This window comes from Podarcis erhardii, assembly GCF_964252035.2.
Source record: "Podarcis erhardii genome assembly, chromosome: Z".
Taxonomy (NCBI): Eukaryota; Metazoa; Chordata; class Lepidosauria; order Squamata; family Lacertidae; genus Podarcis; species Podarcis erhardii.
In genome coordinates this window covers 25,505,016-25,523,768 of record NC_138504.1, presented here as the reverse complement: position 1 = coordinate 25,523,768, position 18,753 = coordinate 25,505,016, and the positions used below count along the sequence as shown (strand labels likewise).

The 18,753-nt window shown below is 43.7% G+C and overlaps 1 protein-coding gene across 1 annotated transcript in view; it reads right to left on the bottom strand.

Annotated features, from left to right (window-relative positions):
* Positions 1–3,733: 3,733 nt before the first annotated feature.
* Positions 3,734–18,753, bottom strand: part of COL4A5 (collagen type IV alpha 5 chain) — a 135,773-nt gene continuing 120,753 nt past the window's right edge. The window contains exons 42-51 of the mRNA XM_081846897.1: positions 17,432–17,565; positions 17,236–17,308; positions 15,435–15,506; positions 12,675–12,803; positions 12,417–12,515; positions 10,508–10,720; positions 9,483–9,660; positions 8,577–8,691; positions 8,067–8,239; positions 3,734–5,108 (exon numbers count right to left, since the gene is read on the bottom strand). Coding sequence (XP_081703023.1) covers positions 5,027–5,108; positions 8,067–8,239; positions 8,577–8,691; positions 9,483–9,660; positions 10,508–10,720; positions 12,417–12,515; positions 12,675–12,803; positions 15,435–15,506; positions 17,236–17,308; positions 17,432–17,565 — 1,268 coding nt within the window. The 3' untranslated portion in view covers positions 3,734–5,026. The remainder of the gene's footprint in view (positions 5,109–8,066; positions 8,240–8,576; positions 8,692–9,482; positions 9,661–10,507; positions 10,721–12,416; positions 12,516–12,674; positions 12,804–15,434; positions 15,507–17,235; positions 17,309–17,431; positions 17,566–18,753) is intronic.

The window sequence follows — 18,753 nt, the reverse complement described above, 5'->3', positions numbered from 1 at the left end:
AAAAGCCATAGCATGCACCTGCATATACATACACTTACATCAGGGTTGGCTTAGTTGTAAGTCAGTGCATACCCACAGAGTATTGCCATCAGTCTTTGGCTACTATTGTGCCAAGTACACAAGCAGGGGTCAACAGGGAAGGACCTTAGCTCAATGATAAAAGCATCTTGTTGGCATGCAGAAAGTCCCAGGATCAATCCTCAGTATCCCCAGATGAGGCTGGCAGAGACCCCTTTCTGAAGCCCTGGGGAACTGCTGAATCCATGCAAACAATACTAAACTAGATGAGCCAGTGGACTTCCTATGATGTGAATGGTCAGTTACACTATATGGCAGTGGTGAGACCTTGTCAACCCTGTGCTCAGTTACCTAAACTGGCTGTCAATTTGCTGCCAGGCCAGGTTCAAGGTGTTACATAAAGTCCTTAACAATGTGGGGGCAGTTTACCTGTGAGATTGCCTTGCCCCATGTATGCCCACATGATTGCTTCAATCTGCAGAACAGGCACTCTTACAGGTGCTACATAATACCTGTTTCCATGTCTGCAAGAACTCCCTGCCTGTTGACATCAAGCAGATACCTTCACTGTACTCTCTTCAGCACCTGCTAAAACATTTTTGTTTAGCCAAGCTTACTCAGATGTTTAGAATGCTGATGTGTTTTTATTCAACCAGAGTACTCTTAAGCAAGGATGAAAAAAGGTTGGAGTGGGTTCTACAGGTGGATCTCTGGGTGATTTGCAGTAAATCAAGGGTTTCTGACTTTCCATTGATTAATAGCAACAAAATGACTTTTCCCACCTAAACCTAGGCTTTTGTAAGGAAGAAAGCTACCGTATTTTTCCATTTATAAGATGTCTCTATGTATAAGGACCCCCCTAATTTTGTGGGACTAAATTTTAAGAAAATGAGGGGAGATGGCCCCCTACGCAGATGCAGGCAGGAAACACTCCCTAGATCGTTTCCTACGTGTAGCGGCATTGGCTGGTTGGCCGGAGGGCAACTTCCCCTGATGCCACTGCACGTGGGAAACAATCCAGGGAGTGCTTCCTGCGCACAGCGGGATTGTGGGAAGTTGCGTTTCCATCAGCCAGTGTCCCCATATCGCTCCCTGCTCACTGCGGCATTGGGGGAAGCTGTGCGCCGCCAGCCAGCATTCCCAGATCGCTCCCTGCATGCAGTGGCATCAGGAGAAGCTGCGTGCCCCCAGCCAGCACCTCCAGTTCGCTCCTTACTCGCTGCGGCATTGGGGGAAGCTGCACTCCTGCCAACCAGTTGGCTGGCGGGTATGCCACTCCCCCCCCCCATTCCACTATCCGTGTATTGGATGACCCCAGTTTTTTGACATGATTTTTTAGTCAAAAGCCTCGTCCAATACATGGAAAAGCATGGTAGTTAGGAGAGGAGTCAGGTGAAAGAACTGTGAGCTCAGTTCACTTCTGCTACTGAGAACAGGCTCAGAAGAACACTGTTCTTAAATGCAAGGGTGAAACTAGGCTTTATTTCACCTGGCTCAAAGCCCCAGTTTTGTGAGCACACCCGCAAATATTTGCACACACAGGCTGGGAGCCTCAATGTTACCCCTCTGGAGGCTTCACCCGGACCAAAAAACCTAGCTACCCCACCCTCCAAGTAACTATAACACTGCTTTAATGCCAACCACATTAACACTTAGCCTGTGTTGGTATATCTTGGGCTTCTACAATTAAAACAAACCAGATCTGACAAGCTTGAAATCTACCAACCCTTTTGTCTAGAAGATTAAAGCAAAATGATGTTACTGATTTTCACACACACAAGCAAACACACAACACACCAGAGGCTTATAATGAATGGAATTTCACAAAGCCCTGAAGCAGACTAATAATTGCCACCTTATCTAAGGTGGAAACTTGCCCCCATTAGATCCTCGGACCTTTTGGCTTCAAAGAGTTGTCAATACTTTATCTATGTCAGCAGCTAAGATGCGGGGTGGGGGTGGAACGGGACACCAGTTCTATCACTTGGGTCATCTCTGCTTAAATAGATGAAGAGATCTTGTTTCAAGTGACTTTGCCTTTCTCTGCTCTGACTGGAAGTTTACCACATCCATTCCTCTCTCTTTTGCCCAGTCTGTCACATGAATTCTGTTATATCATGTGGGAGAAATATCAAACTGTTCCCTGCCCCTTTTGGGGGAGGGAGACACCTCTTAAAAATTATGTAAGCTCTTAAGAAGAGGCTGCTGGATCAAGCCAATGGCCCATCTAGGCCAAGCATCCTGTTCTTGTAGAGGCCAACCAGATGCCCAATATGGAAAGCTGACAAGAACCTGAGAGCACCAACACCCTCTCCAATTGTGATTCCTAGCATTCAGAGGCATTCAGAGGCATCTTGACACTGGAAGTAGAATATAGCCATCACATCTATTAACCACCAGTAGCCTTGTCCTCCATGAATTCTGAGTTGATAGCTATCGCTGCCTCCTGTGGGAAGGGGTTCCATAGTTTAGCTACGTACTGTGCCTTCTTTTTGGTTAACACATTTCCTTTTTGGGGAGTGCTGTTGCACAAGTAAAACCTAGCACACTTCTTGTTCATTTTGGGTGTGAGGAGGAGAACTCACACACAACATTAAATTACCGATTCCCGATTAAAACAGGGAGCTGACGTAGTGGGCAAAGCTGAAGACACACATCTGGCTTGGCTGAGGATCACCAACTTCTGACACTTCCCCGAGCTGGCTAAGGAAACCACAAGGAGGAAGAGTAGACTTATGAGAAATTCCAGAGATGGGGAACATGCTGCGGCCCTCCTGATGTTGATGGGAGTTGGAGGCAACAACACCTGAAGGTCCACAGGTTCCCCATCCCTGAATTGGACCAGTGCAGATTTCTCTCCTAGGGCCTAGGCTCATGCCTGCTGCTGTTGCTACTGCCCAGTCTTCCATAGGAATTGCACTTTGACCCCTCTAGCAGAAGAGATGGATTGCCTGATCCCAGGAAGCTCTGCCAGGACAAGATAAGCAGGTTTTATTTTCCAGTCAAGTATTGTGTATCCTTATAAGGTCATCTGTGCCTAAAGAATGGGGTAAAAAAGTGAAACCCTTCTCATTGTAAATGAAAACTGGAGAAATGCTTGCATATTTACTCAACTTGCATATTTTCTGAGAAAAAATGGAGCGATTTGATCCCAGGTCTTCCACATATACAAAATTCCCCATAGTTGTTATATCCTTATATTACTTATATATACATATGTCTTAACTTATAAGTTTATGCATAAATTGCATTGAGACGGTTGTTTAAAAGGCAATTAATAAATCTGATGATGGTGATGAATTGTATTTTTACTCTGCTTGCAAATTGCTTTTGGACTTTTCCTTGTGAGAGTCTTCTATCTCCTTTATTGCTCACTTTCAGGAAGAATCTGAAACTTTTCCTGTTTATACCCAGGCATTTGATGTCTGAAATATACTGATCCTGGTAACCATGAAATCATTGCCTAAGACAATGTGATTGTTTTAAGCTATTTTTAGAATGTTTTTGATGTGTTTGCTGCCCAGGGTTCTTTTGGGAGGAAGAGTGGGATATAAACTGAATAAATAATAGGAGGAAGCGATATATAAATTTAATAAACCAAACCCTAACCATTCAAGAAGGATGGTGTTTATACACTGTTGTTAGAAGAATGGCTAACTTGTAGGGATCCCCTTAAAGAGACTCCCTAAATAACTGACATGCAGGTATGAAAAGGTCAATTATTACCAGTTTTCACTTTATTTCAGTCAAAAGGGTTTTTCAAGGTGTACAGTTACTCTGCATAAAATATAAGACACCATAGCTAAAAAAAAGTGGATTTGTTTGTGCATGAATAATATTTATACATTTGCGTTTTCTGCATATTTTCCAAGGGGTAGTTAGCTGAACCAATGTAAGTTATTACTATATGAATATGATTCTTTTTAATAGAAGAAAATAGCAGCCTTCCCTAATCTTGTGCCCTCCAGAAGTTTTGGACTACAACTCCCATAAGCCCCAGTCAACATGGTCATTTGCTAGGGATGATGGGAGTTGTAGTCTGGAACATCTGCAAAGCACCAGATTGGCTGAGCATTTAAAATATTTCACAGAATATGCAAAAATAAAACCCTTTAAAATGTGGGGTTTTTTTTTCTTTTGCTTCTTAAGGACAGATAAATCATCAAGAGTGTGGTATACAATATAGACATCAACAGCCCCGATTAAAAACAATTATGGCTATAGCATTATTATACCTTTTCCTAAATAAAATATGCCCAGAACTCAGAGAAGAAAATAAACCTTTAAAACTCAGTAGTAGTTTGCTGCACGACAAAAATAGATCCTCTTGTCACTTATTGCCTATACAATATTGCTTTCTGCTTTATGTGAGTATTTTTAACATATATATTTATATATAGGTTTTGGTTTACTCTGGTGAAGTCAGTGATTTTAGGCTGCTTTGTGTCTAAATGATTAAGAAGTTGAAAACTTAAAAAATGTGCTTACACAATATACACATTTCATTACTTACAAAGGAAAAAAAATAAGCTTAAACATTTCATATTAAAAACCTGGGGTACAGTAGGGTTAGTAGCACCATGAACTTTGGGCTTCTCAAAATGAGCAGTCTGCTCTTTTGAACCATCACAGTGCATTGTAAGATTGTAGTTTCTTCTTTTCCTCTGGGATGAATTTTCAAAGCGGGCCCTCTTGGCCTTTGGGGTGGGAGAAGTGGTAACTTCACCTTCTGATCCTTAGTGACCCCAGGTGTCTCCAATATTTTGCAAGAGGTCAGTTCCCTTCCTTGACACACACACAAAAAATGCACCAGAAGAACACCTTTGGGATGGCACTTGAGGAGAGGCACACCGGAATCTGCATAATCAGAATTTTCTCTTCTTCTTCTTCTTCTTCTTCTTCTTCTTCTTCTTCTTCTTCTTCTTCTTCTGCACAATAGCACCATTGTTATATCTAAAGGAAGTGTATATCTAAAGGAAGTGCACCGTTAGATTTCTCCGTTGAGGCATTACGTCCTCTTCATACAAACTTGGCATCGACTAATGCGCGTCCTCAGGTCTCCAGCTTTCAGGGTCTCCGACTGAGGTTTACTGGTCAACAGAAATGCAGAGGACACATGAAGTTAGATACCATGGTTACATCTCTGTACCAACCTTCCTCCAAGAATCTTAAGGTGGCATTCAAGGTCCCTCCTAACCTGCTATGCTGTGCTCTCAGCAGCCCTGCAAGGCAAGCTGAGCTGTGTGTCTGGAAAAGAAGCCTTAGCTTGGTTGTAGAACATCTGCATTGCATGCAGAAGGTCCCAGGCCCAATCTCCACGTAGGGCTGGGAGAAACTCCCTCCCTGGAATGCCACTGTCAGTCACTGATTATAACACTGAGCTGGATGGACCAATGGGTCTGACTACATTTAAAGCAGCCATCTATGTTTCCTATGGCTAGATGAAGTCATAGCCGAGTGGGAGGGTCACTGGCTCTTCCAGCTGCAGCTGGCAGTAGGTTTTCAGTCTCTCTCTCTCTGAGATAGAAGGCTTTCTAAGACCTCTTTAACTGGAGATGTTGGGAGTGGAATGGGTGGAGAGAACAAGCCAGATGGGGGTAAAGGAAGCATGTGTATGGCATTTTATAGACAACTCTGGTACAGTGACTGTGTGCATGGCCAAAGCTGGGCAGGTGACAGGATCATGGAATATTTTATTTATTTATCACAATGTTTTAAGAACCTGTTCTTCATTAAAAAGAAAAAAAAGATGCCCTTAGAGGTTCGCAAGATTCAAACAAAAATAAAAGCGAAATAAAAGAATCAAGAGAAATGCAGTGCAAAAAACCTCAGCATAAAAACTAAGTAAAAGATTTCAGTTCAAAAGGAGACTAAAAGTTGTAAAGGTAAGGGACAGTTGTTAGTGTTATTGTTGTTTTTAAGGAAATATTCACCAGCTGCCAAAAAGAGAACAGGCACAACACCAGGTGAGGCCTGCTCCTGAGAGCACATTCTATAATTCAGGTGATTGGGGTGCCATCACAAAAAGGCCCTATGTCAGGATACCACACACCTCATCTCTGTGGTGGATTGACTCAGATGGACCTCTGAGGATTCTTTTAATAATCTGGCAGGATGGTTATGTCCTGTCCAGGGGTAGCCAATGTGGTGCCCTCTGGAGGTTGTTTGACTGCAACTCCCATCAGTCTTGTCCATTAGCCATCCTGGCTAGGGCCGATGGGAGCTGTAGTCCAACATCATCTGGAAGATGACAGGTTTCCCACCCCTGATGTAGGCTTAGGTTATTTCCTAGTCCTAAATGCATGCTATGGTTGTGCAGAATGGGGTTTTGCTTTGACAAGTGCACCAAGCTTTTAGCTATATTTCTAGTTGACCGTAGCCATAGACCAAGCTGACCAGGGCTGTTGGGAGTTGGAGTTCAATAATATATGGAGGGAACTAGATTGGCTCATTCTGTCTTAATGGAATCCTTACACATGTAGGCATTGTCTCTACTGTACTTAGGAAAGGATTATGCCTAGCCTGTGAACCTTACATATAATTACTTTATTACTTTATCAAACCTTTATTAGGCATTATGGAAATAAAACCTTAAAAGAGAAAATAACATATAAAAGCCTTAAAATATATATAAAAAGGCAGCAGTTTGCTAAATGCATATATATATATACATATAGAGTCAGTGGTTTTCCTTGTTAACCTGCTCCTTGGAGGACTGCTACCAAAAACTCGGCTACCCCCGCCGTTACCCTTTGGTCAACGTCGGATAGGTAGAATCCCACACATTCGCCTTGCTGCGGTTCCAGACCACCCAAAAGAGGGGACAGCACGCGTTGACGGAGCGTACTGTACAATGGGCAATGAAGGAGAATATGCTCTACAGTGTCCGGGACATTCATAGAGCATCTGCAGAGTCTCTTGTTTCTAGGAATGTTTTGATATCTTCCCCTGACAAATGCTGAGGGAAAAACATTCAAACAGGCCAGCATAAAAGCCCTACGTTGGGCTGGGATTATTAGTTTAGTGACGTAATTGGCTCTGCTATCTAAGATATTTAATTCATAGAATATGGGGGAGCAAATTTTGTTTACAGCTGCCATAATATTTTGCCATAATATTTTGTCTCATATAATTAACACGGACACGGATGGCGCTGTGGGTTAAACTACGGAGCCTAGGACTTGCCGATCAGAAGGTCGGCGGTTTGAATCCCCACAATGGGGTGAGCTCCTGTTGCTCGGTCCCTGCTCCTGCCAACCTAGCAGTTCGAAGCATGTCAAAGTGCAAGTAGATAAATAGGTACTGCTCCGGCGGGAAGGTAAACGGCGTTTCCATGCACTGCTCTGGTTCACCAGAAGTGGCTTAGTCATGCTGGCCACGTGACCTGGAAGCTGTACGCCGGCTCCCTCGGCCAATAAAGCGAGATGAGCTCTGCAACCCCAGAGTCAGCCACGACTGGACCTAATGGTCAGGGGTCCCTTTACCTTTACTAATAGTTAATTATACCTGAATTATACCTGAACCAATAGCAGTTCAGAAATCTGAACTGACAATGTATGTAGTGAAATAACTTTCTATATTAGATTACAGGCTGGTGTGGTTTAGGGTTGCCATATTTTGAAAAGCAAAAAAGGGTGACTTCTACTTTTAACTATGGATTGCTACGACGACTCTCATTTTACATACCCATGAAAAAGAGAATTATCCTGGAAAAAGAGGACATATATGGTAATCCTAGTTAGATCTGACTTAAACTTTATAAGTTTACATGTTTAAGTATTGTTTATCGGGAATTAATCCCTATGTTGTTTTGTTTGTTGCATCTGCTAAGACTCATTATTTTTGTCTGCTTCTATTTGTAAGCCATTTTTTTAACTGACAAGCTTAGAGATTGTGATTCAAAATGGCGCCCAATAGTATCCAAAACTTGACAAAACCCTGCTCCTTGATCTCAGGAACCATGAAGATATCATAGGAGGTGTCCAAATGCATATTGAACAGAAAACTTGCCAAATATATATACATTAGTCAATGTGGGATACACTCACCTAAACATTTCTGCCACTTCCACAGTTGCCAGCCAGAAACTGTATGAATTAGCATAATAGTTGCAGGTCCCTCGACCATGACACTCAATGAAAGGAGCGGAACGGAATTCTTCCAGGCAGGAACCAGGAGAGGCCAATGCCTGTCCAGATCCCTCTGCCCCAGCACTGGTATGCTAAAAAATAAAGCAGCAAGGTCAGTTTAATTGGCCTCATTCACACTTAATGCTAAGTCAAACTATGGCTTACCATAGACAAGCAATTGTGCTGGTGCACAGGGAGAAAACTGTGGTCACGTTTGCTTTGCGGTAGCTCCTGCTGCAGCCATGCTACCAGAAGCTAAACCATGGTTTGGGCTCAGTGTTACATGGTTTGCCTGGGGTGTAGAGGGATATTGGTGGGGGAGGTTGAACATGGCTCCTGCCCCCCTCCCCTCTTTAAGCTCGCATTTGCCCCAAACTCATGAAGAGAGCTTGGGACATTATTATGGAAACTTTCAGTGAAGGTACATACCATCATAAAAGAATAACCAATCCATAGAGAGTCCCAGCCTTGTGGACAAGGTGGGATTTGAATGGTCTGGCTGTGGATCGCTATAACCATGGCAGGAGCTTCACAGACAGTGCAGCTGAAGGGGGAAATATTGGGGAAGGAACAGTGTTAAAAGACCTGCTGAATCAGATTAAAAATCCCATCTAGTTCAGTGCCTTGTGTCTCACTGTAACCAGTTAGAAGTTCCTACAAAGCCCAAAAGCAGGGCATGAAGTCACTAACCCTCTCCCGCTGTTGCTACCCAACAGCTGGAATACTGCCACTGAACATGGAGGTTCTATGTTGTGGCTAACAGCAATGGGTAGGCTTCTCCTGAACTTCCTTTTTGCTTCATATGCCTTTATGCTAACTGTGAGTGACAGTGCAGTTTCTGGATTGTTTCAACTGACTGCTGGTTCTATTTTATTGATTTTAATTTGCAGCAGCTGCCCAGTGCGTACGGATAATGGGTGGCGCATAAGTACCACAAATTAATCTCTAAGCTACTTATTGTGGACTTATTATTATTTATTAAGTTTCTATACCACCCTTCATCCAAAGATCACAGGGTGGTTTACAATACAAAACCACAAAACCACATACCATAATGACAAAACAATACCCACTCCATAGTTTGACCCTACACGTTAATTGAATGTGGCGTGAGGAAGACCTTTCTTTTGTCTGTCTTGAATCTCCTGCCCATCAGTCTGTACCCATCCCATATTAACAAGCCCTCATACATAAATATACAGCTCCATAATGTTTTATATAGCTTTATGCAGCAACATCTTCATCTAGACAGCTATTTGAAGAAAGCAACTAAAAGACAGAAAGAACATGCATTTTCTCTGTGTGTTTGGATCTGAATCCCACTTTCTGCCTCACCGGCTAATGAAGGGTTGGATGTTCTTTCCGGTTAAAGGCTCCATGCTCATTGGCATTGGCTCAGGGGTGGAGAGCCAGTAGGAATAGTCGTTCCGAGATGCAAAATTACAGACATTGTTGATGTTGCAGAACATGAAGGGCATGGTGCTGAAACGGCGGAGGCAGCTTCCAGCAGTGCCTGGCAAACAAGAGACACAATTTTATAGGCATGAGGGGGTGGGGGGAATCTTCCCCACTGTAGAAGGTCTTTATATAATGCCTAACCCAGCTTCCCCCATCCTTGGTCCCAAGATGTTGCTGGACTACACCTCCCACCAACCCCAACTGTTACACATGCTGTATGAGGCTAATGGGATATGTAGTCCAGCAACTTCTCGGAACCCTAGGTTGGAAAAGGCAGCCTTAAGTGCACCATGCAGAAGATGGTCCAGAAGATGCAGTGCAGGCCTAAAGGATTATGTATTTGACTTTTGTGACCCCCTCCTCTGCCATGGATTTACTTTGTGGCTACAGGCAAATCCCAGCCTCAGTTTGCCATCTGTAAAGTGGGATTCATAGTGCTTCAATCAGGTTTCCTGTGGATTGACATTTGTTCCAACTGTGCAGTAAGCTGCGGGTTTCCCCGGGGAAAGTGGGAGAACAGAAAGAAACACCTGTTGGAATGGCGACTTGAAATCATGGGACAAACAAAAGTGTGGCTGGGCCCTAAGTCCATATGATTTGTTTTGTAACATTAAATTTATTCTTTGCTAAATTGCTGATTTCTGCCTTCTTTGTTGCTTTGGATAGCCACATGTTGTGGATGCTTCAGTGGGGGCTGGACTAGATGACCCTTGGGCTCCTTTCCATCTCTACAGTTCTAGAATTCTACTGCCTACACACACACACACACACACACTCCAAAGTTTTGCATTTGATAGTAAGTGGGTGCCTGTTGTAAGCCGCTTTGGGTACTCTGAAAAGGTGGTGCATGAACAAACTGAATCAACGAATCAATCACATTCCCAGCAAAGACTATGTCTCACCCAAGTCCTGCCCATGGGCTCTCTCGTTCCCCTGCACGTAGAGAAGAGAAAATCCATTGTAAATCTGGGTGGTTCCTTGTGGGCAGAACGGCGTGTCTGTTGTCTGGCTGTGGCGAGTTATGAGGAATCCATGAGCAACTGAAGCAGGCCCAGGAAGACCAGGGGGGCCCTGAAGTCCATCTGGACCAGGGGGCCCCTGCGAGCCTCGCTGACCTGTTTATGCAGGACAAACAAAACAGATTAATTCCCCTGAGAAAGATGTAAAGATGTATAATAAAGCAAAGGCATGCCACACAGAAGTAAGTGTGGCTCCTCTGAAACAAATGTCAAAGAGTAGAGATAGGCTGAATCTCCACTATATCATTTGACTTTAAGCAGGCTTGGCTTCCCGAAAAGGGTCTGGGAATTGTAGTTTGTTAAGGGATCTGAGAGTTATTAGAAGGCCCCTTCTCCCCTCACAGAGCACCAGAGTGCCCTAAATAATTCTGAATTGTAGCTCTGGAAGGGAATAGGGGGCTTCCAAACAACTCTTGGCACCTTTAGCAAACTACAATTCCCAGGATCCTTTGGGGGAAACCATGACTTCCTAAGCAGCATCGTAGTGCTTTAAATGTATCGTGCAGATATGGAGGTTCTGTTGAGGAGGCTTTTCTTCATGTCCTAGTGGTGGGTAAGGAAAGATTAGCCAAACCATGGTTTCTCTGGTTGCACCTAGGCTATGGAACTCCCTAACTACTCTCTGTCCTTTTCACCACCTAGCCAATAATATATTTAGGCAGGCATCTGACATGCTGGGCTCTGGTTTTCAGTTGGATTGGTTCATCTATCAGTGATGGCCAAACTTGGCCCTCCAGCTGTTTTGGGACAACAATTCCCATCATCCCTGACCACTGATCCTGTTAGCTAGGGATGATAGGAGTTGTAGTCCCAAAACAGCTGGAGGGCCAAGTTTGGCCATGATCCATATCTGGTTTTATTATTGTTCTCGTTTTGGCTTTTGCCTTAGAACTGTTGTAAAGTGCCCTGCACCTGCCAGTCCCTCTCAGAGCAGACTCTCTGAAAACAGACATGGCTAATGTATGCCCATTGATTTCAATTTGGCTGCTCTCAGTGTAATTTTATTGGATGCAACCTACTGTCCAGAATGGGAAGTTGATATATACATTATTTTATCTGCAATAAAATAGAGGGAGAGAAAGAGAGAGCCACCGACTCAGAAGAAGGTGAATGTGCTTATAATTTGTTCCCTTCACTCCACATCGTCTTGTGCTTTTCAACTGAAAAATTCAGCTGAATTCAAAATCCGCCTGTTTATGGTTCAGCTACTGTACTTTCACAGTTTGGTACCAAACTACATTTCCTATGTCCAGTTCATGCACATTATCACCTTCCCCTCAAGCAGCTGTTCTAAAGACATGTCACTTCCTACTCTGCAGTCTTGATGGAACCTCCTCCTTGCACACAGTGCTTCTTTTCCCCACCTACTTCTAAGCAAAATTGGGGCAAGTTCCTCCCTTCCAGCACATGTACCTTAGAGTGCACAGTAACCACAAAATGCTGCAGCAAAAGTCATCTGGAGATTATTCACTTAAATTTATCCATATGCATTCACCCACAAGTTCCCACTCAGCCATGAAGCTCATTGGGTGAACTAGGGCCAGTGACTCTCAGCATTGCCTACCTCACAAGGTTGCTCTGAGGACATAATGCAGGGAGGAGGAATCATGATGTAAACAAGCAATCAAACCTTTAAACCCACCAACCTAAACAAAAGAAAATTTTAAGATACCCTGTTCCTTAAGACTATGGCACTTGATACTCAGGCAAATCAGATTGCTCTGCACACCATGCGCCTGTCGCCACCCTCTCACTGAAATTCTCTTCAACATGGATGGAGCGCTTACCATACCTTGTTGACCTGGAAGTCCTCTCTCTCCTTTACGTCCTCCTGGTCCATCAAATCCAGGAAGCCCATCTCGTCCAGGATCACCAGGAAGACCGATTGGGCCTAGATATGTGTATGCACAAACACATTGTAGTAAAATATGCCTAAGCAGTCAGCAACTATAGTATCATGGTTTATTTAATCCTGGGAGCTGGCCAAATGTTAAGCTATGCAATTGTCTGTTTTATCTGAGTTTCTTATGTCTCCGAATGAGAAATTTACCTGGTAATCCTGGAGGGCCTGATAGCCCAGGTAGACCTTTCATTCCAGGCTGCCCTGGAGGACCTGGTGGGCCTGGGTCACCTTTTACAATAATTGTTTGTCCAGCTGGACCAGGTATCCCTGGAGGACCTAGGACAAAGCAAAAGCATTTTTCAGTTTTTACATCACTAACTGGTCCTCCTCTTAATGATTCATTAGGGGAGAGGGGTGCACCCCACAAGGGAAAACATTTGCACTTGCACATCCCACCAAAGAGAAATTGATTAGGTCCATCAGGGGCCCAGCAGTCCTTCTGTTGGATCAGACTGAAACCATTCAAAGTGTGACCAACTTTGCTTCAAAGGTTCAAAGACTTTCTGAGATATGCCCTACACTGGAGCAGACAAGTCATTCTGACCCCATAGGAGACTTTTGATTTGTGACACAAAGGACTTTTGTCTTTTCACTTTTTTTACAGCACACAAGAGAGACTCAAAGGCACCTGACATTCAGAACAAAGGACAGAGGAAAAACCTTTTCTCCAAACTGGACTCAGTGACAGTGAAATTCAGCCTGATCTGGACCTGGTAGAAAACCTGTCCCTTTCTCCTATGCCTTTACTATGCTAAAACTTTGCATAACTTGGTAGATCCCCCCGCCCCTTCTTCTTGATTGATGTTTGCTTGAGAAAAGTTGAAGAGGTGGCACATGATAGAGATTTATAACATTATCATGCATGGGATGGAAAACGTAGCTAGAGAACAGCTTTTATCTCTCATAACACCAGAACTCGTAGTGATCCAATGAAACTGAATGTTGCAAGGTTTGAATGGATAAAAGAAAGTATTTTTCACATAGTACATAGTTCAGCTATGGAACTTGCTCCCACAGGAAGCAGTGATGGCCACCAACGTGAATGAATTTAAAAGAGGATTAGACAAATTAGGATTAGGGCTGTTGATGGCTACTGGCCACGATGGCTATGCTCTGCTTCCACAATTGGAGGAAGCAATGCTTCTGGATGCCATTTTCTGGAAACCACAAGAAGGGAGAGGGCTCTTGGGCTCATGTCCTGCTTGGGGCTTCCCACAGGCATCTAGTTGGCCACTGTGAGAACAGGCTACTGAACTCCATTAACCTCATCCAGCAGGCCCTTCTTATGATCTTATTTGTATTTTGAATATGGCTCAAGTATCTATATAGTACAGGGAGAGGGAACCTGTGGCCTTTCAGATGTTGCTTGACCACAACTCCCATCATTCCTAACCACTGGTCATGCTGGGCTGAGGCTGATGGATGCTGGAGTTTAAAAACCTCTAAAGGATCATAGTCCTGCTATAATGCTTCTGTCTGACGCAAGCATAAGGTAAATAAAGTAAATCAAGTGATCTTGGTAACATCCTCACTTTAAGGAGAATATAGTCAGACTGGAATGGGTTCAAAGGAGGGCAATGAAAATAGTCAGAAGTATGGAAAGCAAACCCTATGCAGAAAGACTGAACATACTGAGTATGCTGCTTAGCCTGCAGAAGACTTAAAGGAGACATGATAGCTTTCTTAAAATACTCAAATACCCAAAGAGCACCCGGAAAGATCAAAGGCTTTCTCTCTACTGCCCCAGGGGGCAGGACCAGATCTTATGAACTTAAGCTGTCAGGTAGATTTCGGATCAATGGTAACAGCAACTTTTTGATTGTAAGAGCAGTTTGATAATGGAACCAATAACTTAGTGGAGTGGTAGGTCTTCAGTGGAAGTCTTCAAGAATGTGGGGGAAGCTCTAGCTCTGGGTTTCCTGTATCAAACAAGTTAAACTAGATGACCTAAAGCCCCCACCGACTCTATGATTCTGTGGCTGTATTTGCATGTCATATTAAGCTATCAACTATGATTTACAATGCACAAGTGAATCAGGCTTTCATTAGAAGTCCCTATGATTCCAACTAGAAAGGAAAGTGAGAGGCATTTCAAGAAACTGGTGTGACTGCACAAGGAACTTACAGATGAGCTGAGATTTATGAAGGGCATTGTAAGAAATGGAAGAAAGGGGGAATCATGAAGGAATGATTAGCCAACAGTTGCTGGGAGAAGATCAGGTGGGCCAAAACTCAGAATGATATGATAGTCATCTTTCAAATATCTGTCACAGGTGGAGCAAGTTGTTTTGTGCTGTTCCAGGGTATATAGGACCCAAAGCAATGACTTCAAGTTACAAGAAAGGAGATTCAAACTAAATATCAGGAAGAACTTTCTGATAGTAAGAACTGTTTGACCCCTTAAAAAGTGGGTGGACTCTCAATCATTGGAAGTTTTAAAGCAGGGCTTGGATGGTCATCTGTCATGGATGCTTTAGTTGTGGTTCCTGCATAGCAAGAGTTGGACTGAATATTCTCAGGGTCCTTTCCAACTCTACAATATTATGATTCTGTGATTTACGCTGGGAGGAACAAACCACAATCTCTGACTTAACTTTACATCTGAATCTGTTACTAGGGTTTGGTTCACTCCAAACAAACTATGATCTGTAATCCAGCTTCTCATGTTGGCTCCCCTACTTTCTGAGAGGGGAGCCTTCAGCAACTTTCCAGCAGCTTCCTTGTATATGAGTTTTCAAAACGCTGGGTGGTGGCAGCAGCTTTGATGGCCCAGTTACTATACTCTTTAAAGCAGAATAAATGCAGCAGACCAATTCTTCTCCAATAAACATCCATACCCTGGTCAAAACAAGGTCTCACAGTTCATTTTCTATTCTGGTTCAGCCACACAAAAAACACAGTTCCTACCTGGAGATCCAGGGAGTCCAGGGTCTCCTCCAAGGCCTGGTGGTCCTGAAGGTCCAAGGGGCCCCTTCATGCCTGAAAGGCAAAAGCTGTCCGGTTAATGTAACCCAGTGGAATTGAACGATCTGTGCCTCGATTTAGCAGCATTAGAACTATGTGAAGCAACTCTATCTCCTGCCCCAGATATCTGTTTCTTTAGCTCAAAGGACATAATTTTTATCTGCAACATTTAAGGCATCATTTACCTGTAAAGGGTGAAATTGGGGTGGGGACCCTCAGGTCCAGGGGCTAAATTTGGCTGTCCAAGGCCTATTCAGCCCTTAGAACTCTCCTTAGACAGAACCTCTCACTGGCCCTGCTTACACCCCAAGTGTTTTGCCTGGTTGGAAGGCATCGTTGAACTCTGATAATGCTTCTTGCTTCTCTGGATTAAGGATAGAGGTGGGTGTGGGTGTAGAAACTAGCCTACTGTACAGAGGTAGAACATACATTCATTGCTCTGCCCACTTTTTCCTCTGGCCCCACCCACCATTACTATGTGGCCATCAGAAGGTTGCCCAGAAAAGAATGCCTCCCGCTTTGAGCTGAAAAGGTTTCCCATCCTCTCCCTAAATGGATCGGGACATGGGTATCAGATGCACTGTAGACATCTCCCAGCTGAATAATCTTCCCACAATTTAGGATCTGCTTTGGAAGTAGCTGTTGGGGGAGCTTTCTTAGTACTGTTGCTTCATTTCTACAACTGCCTCCCTCAGCAGGTTCAACACTTACCAATCAGACCCAGAAGTAGGCAACTATGTTTTCCTGATCTTGTTGTACTGACTCCAACTTCCGACTAGCATGAACAATGCTCAGTAGTGATGGGAGTTGTAGTCCAACAAAATTTGGATGGCACCCCAAGTGGGCTCCCCAAGTTATAGGATAAGACATTTTTATTGTCAAAAGCTTTTATTTTATTTTAATATGCTCTGGTGGGTGCAGTGTTGGTTACCTTGTTCATTTTTTCTACATGATTCGAAACGGCATTTTGACTCAGGTGGTGGAAGCTCATCACTGTTGTGGTGACCCATTTCTTCGTGGGAACCAAGTCCCACAACAAGGGCTCCACCACTAACAAGGCCCTGCTCCAGGTTTCTACATGATGTGCCATGTCCTACATGATGGTGGGCCCCAACCTCATAGATTATTGTTGCTTTAGCTGAAGTTGTTCTAAACTACAGTGGTGCCCCACAAGACGAATGCCTCGCAAGACAAAAAACTCGCTAGACGAACGGGTTTTCTGTTTTTCGAGGCGCTTCGCAAGACGAATTTCCCTATGGGCTTGCTTCGCAAGACGAAAACGTCTTGCGAGTTTCCCCCCTCCCCCCCTTTTTCTAAGCTGCTAAACCGCTAATAGCCGCTTAGCCGCTAAGCTGCTAATAGCGCTAATCCGCTAAGCCACTAATAGGGGTGCTTCGCAAGACGAAAAAACCGCAAGACGAAGAGACTCGCGGAACGGATTAATTTCGTCTTGCGAGGCACCACTGTAATTTCAGTATTTTAATATCTGTAACAGCAGCTTGTTGTAAAGCGTTTTAAGCATAAAACAGCATGCATCCACCAGGATCTGGACTCTGCTATTACAGCAGATGAATCTGTCCAGAGCGCAGTCTAGTCTTGTTGTGTGGGATGAGTTTCAGCTGGTAAGGCTCAAAGATGTGGAGACAAGGTGCTTGCAAACTCTGGACCTTTGACCCTCTTGGCTGTTTAAAACTATCAGTGAGGGGCATATGGTTTTAGCCCTACAGAATTGCCTTTAATGTACCTGGGAATCCTGGAACTCCTGGAACACCAGGATCTCCTTTCATTCCATTCAGACCAGGACGACCAGGATCACCCTAAGACAACACAGTTGTGGTTATTACTTTCATAGGTGTGTATAGTACTGCAGCCTAAATCTCTTTCATCCAAAACCAACTGCTGCTTTAGAAACAAACATTTCTCCCTTTCCAAGCACTCACCGGGCGTCCAGGGAGTCCTTGGTCTCCTTTCAAACCAGGCACTCCGGGCTGTCCTGGCTGGCCAGGGTTTCCCTTTTCTCCTCTTACTCCTCCATTTCCGGGGGGTCCACGGGGGCCTTCTGAACCAGGAAGACCTTGATATTGCAAAACACAAGTTCTTGGGTTAGAATGACTTGGTCCCCTTGCGAGTCACCTCTGTTATAATTGAGGGCGAGTGTTTGGAATGAACTCGTTCGGTTTAGTAATGTTCTCTGAATTAACTCAGAAACCTCTATGGTTATTGTTTTTGTTTGTTACTATGTTACATGTTTTATATCGCAAACTGCCCTGTGATTCTCAGATGAAGGGTGGTATAGAAAACAAACAAAACAAATAAATATACCTGAAAGAAGTTCCCATAATTTCTGGGTGAACTGAATGTGAATAAAGTTTGTTTTGGGGTAGAAAATGATTTCTAGCTCATCTTCAAGTTCATTCATTTAAGTGATTTTCTGCACTTTAGACACTTTCGGCCTTTAAGCTTAAAGGATGTAATTCTTGCAGGAAATATACTAAACAATTCAATTGTTTGTGTATTTTGCTGTTTTCTTATGTCTTCTTAAGTATATTATATACTTCATCACAGCAACTTGAAACATTCTGAAGCCTGGAATCCACACACTGTGAACTTTGTAAATGCATGAATGTGATCTGGAATTTGTTCCCCATTGAGCAAGAACTAAATCCTTTTAAAAATGGACTTTCTGAGCTCTGGTATGGCCTATGCTAAAGGGTCATCTTCCTTAGGGTTGTGGGGAGATGTATTTCCATGCTCCAGATGGAGCTCTGAAAGGACCTGGCTGTTGGGTCTTGGGATTCTGTTGCCATCTCCTGCCATGTACTAGATAGGCTTGCAATTTTGAGTTTTCCCAAGGAAGTCATTTCAGATTATTAGCCTCACCTCTAATAATCACACCCATTCACCCAAATTCAAATCTTGTTTTTCTTTACACAGTCAACTTAAAGCACTGAAAAGGTATGGCCTTTCAGCTGGGGTGAGGAAGCTGGTGTCTTCCAGATGTTGTTGGACTACAACTCCCATCAGCCCCAGTCAGGGTGGCCAATGATCAGTGATGATGTGAGGCTGTAGGTCCAACAACATCTGGAGGGCCATAACTTCTCCATTCCTATCTCACAGGTGGAGGGAATTGGGACTGAATCCTGGTGCTCTTGGTGATATTTTCATTTTCAAGCAAGCAAACTTTTCAGTGTTTTGTGGACTCTCACAACCTATATTGGGCAGAAACCACTTGGGGGTTCAGCTGAAAGGAACGGGAATTGAA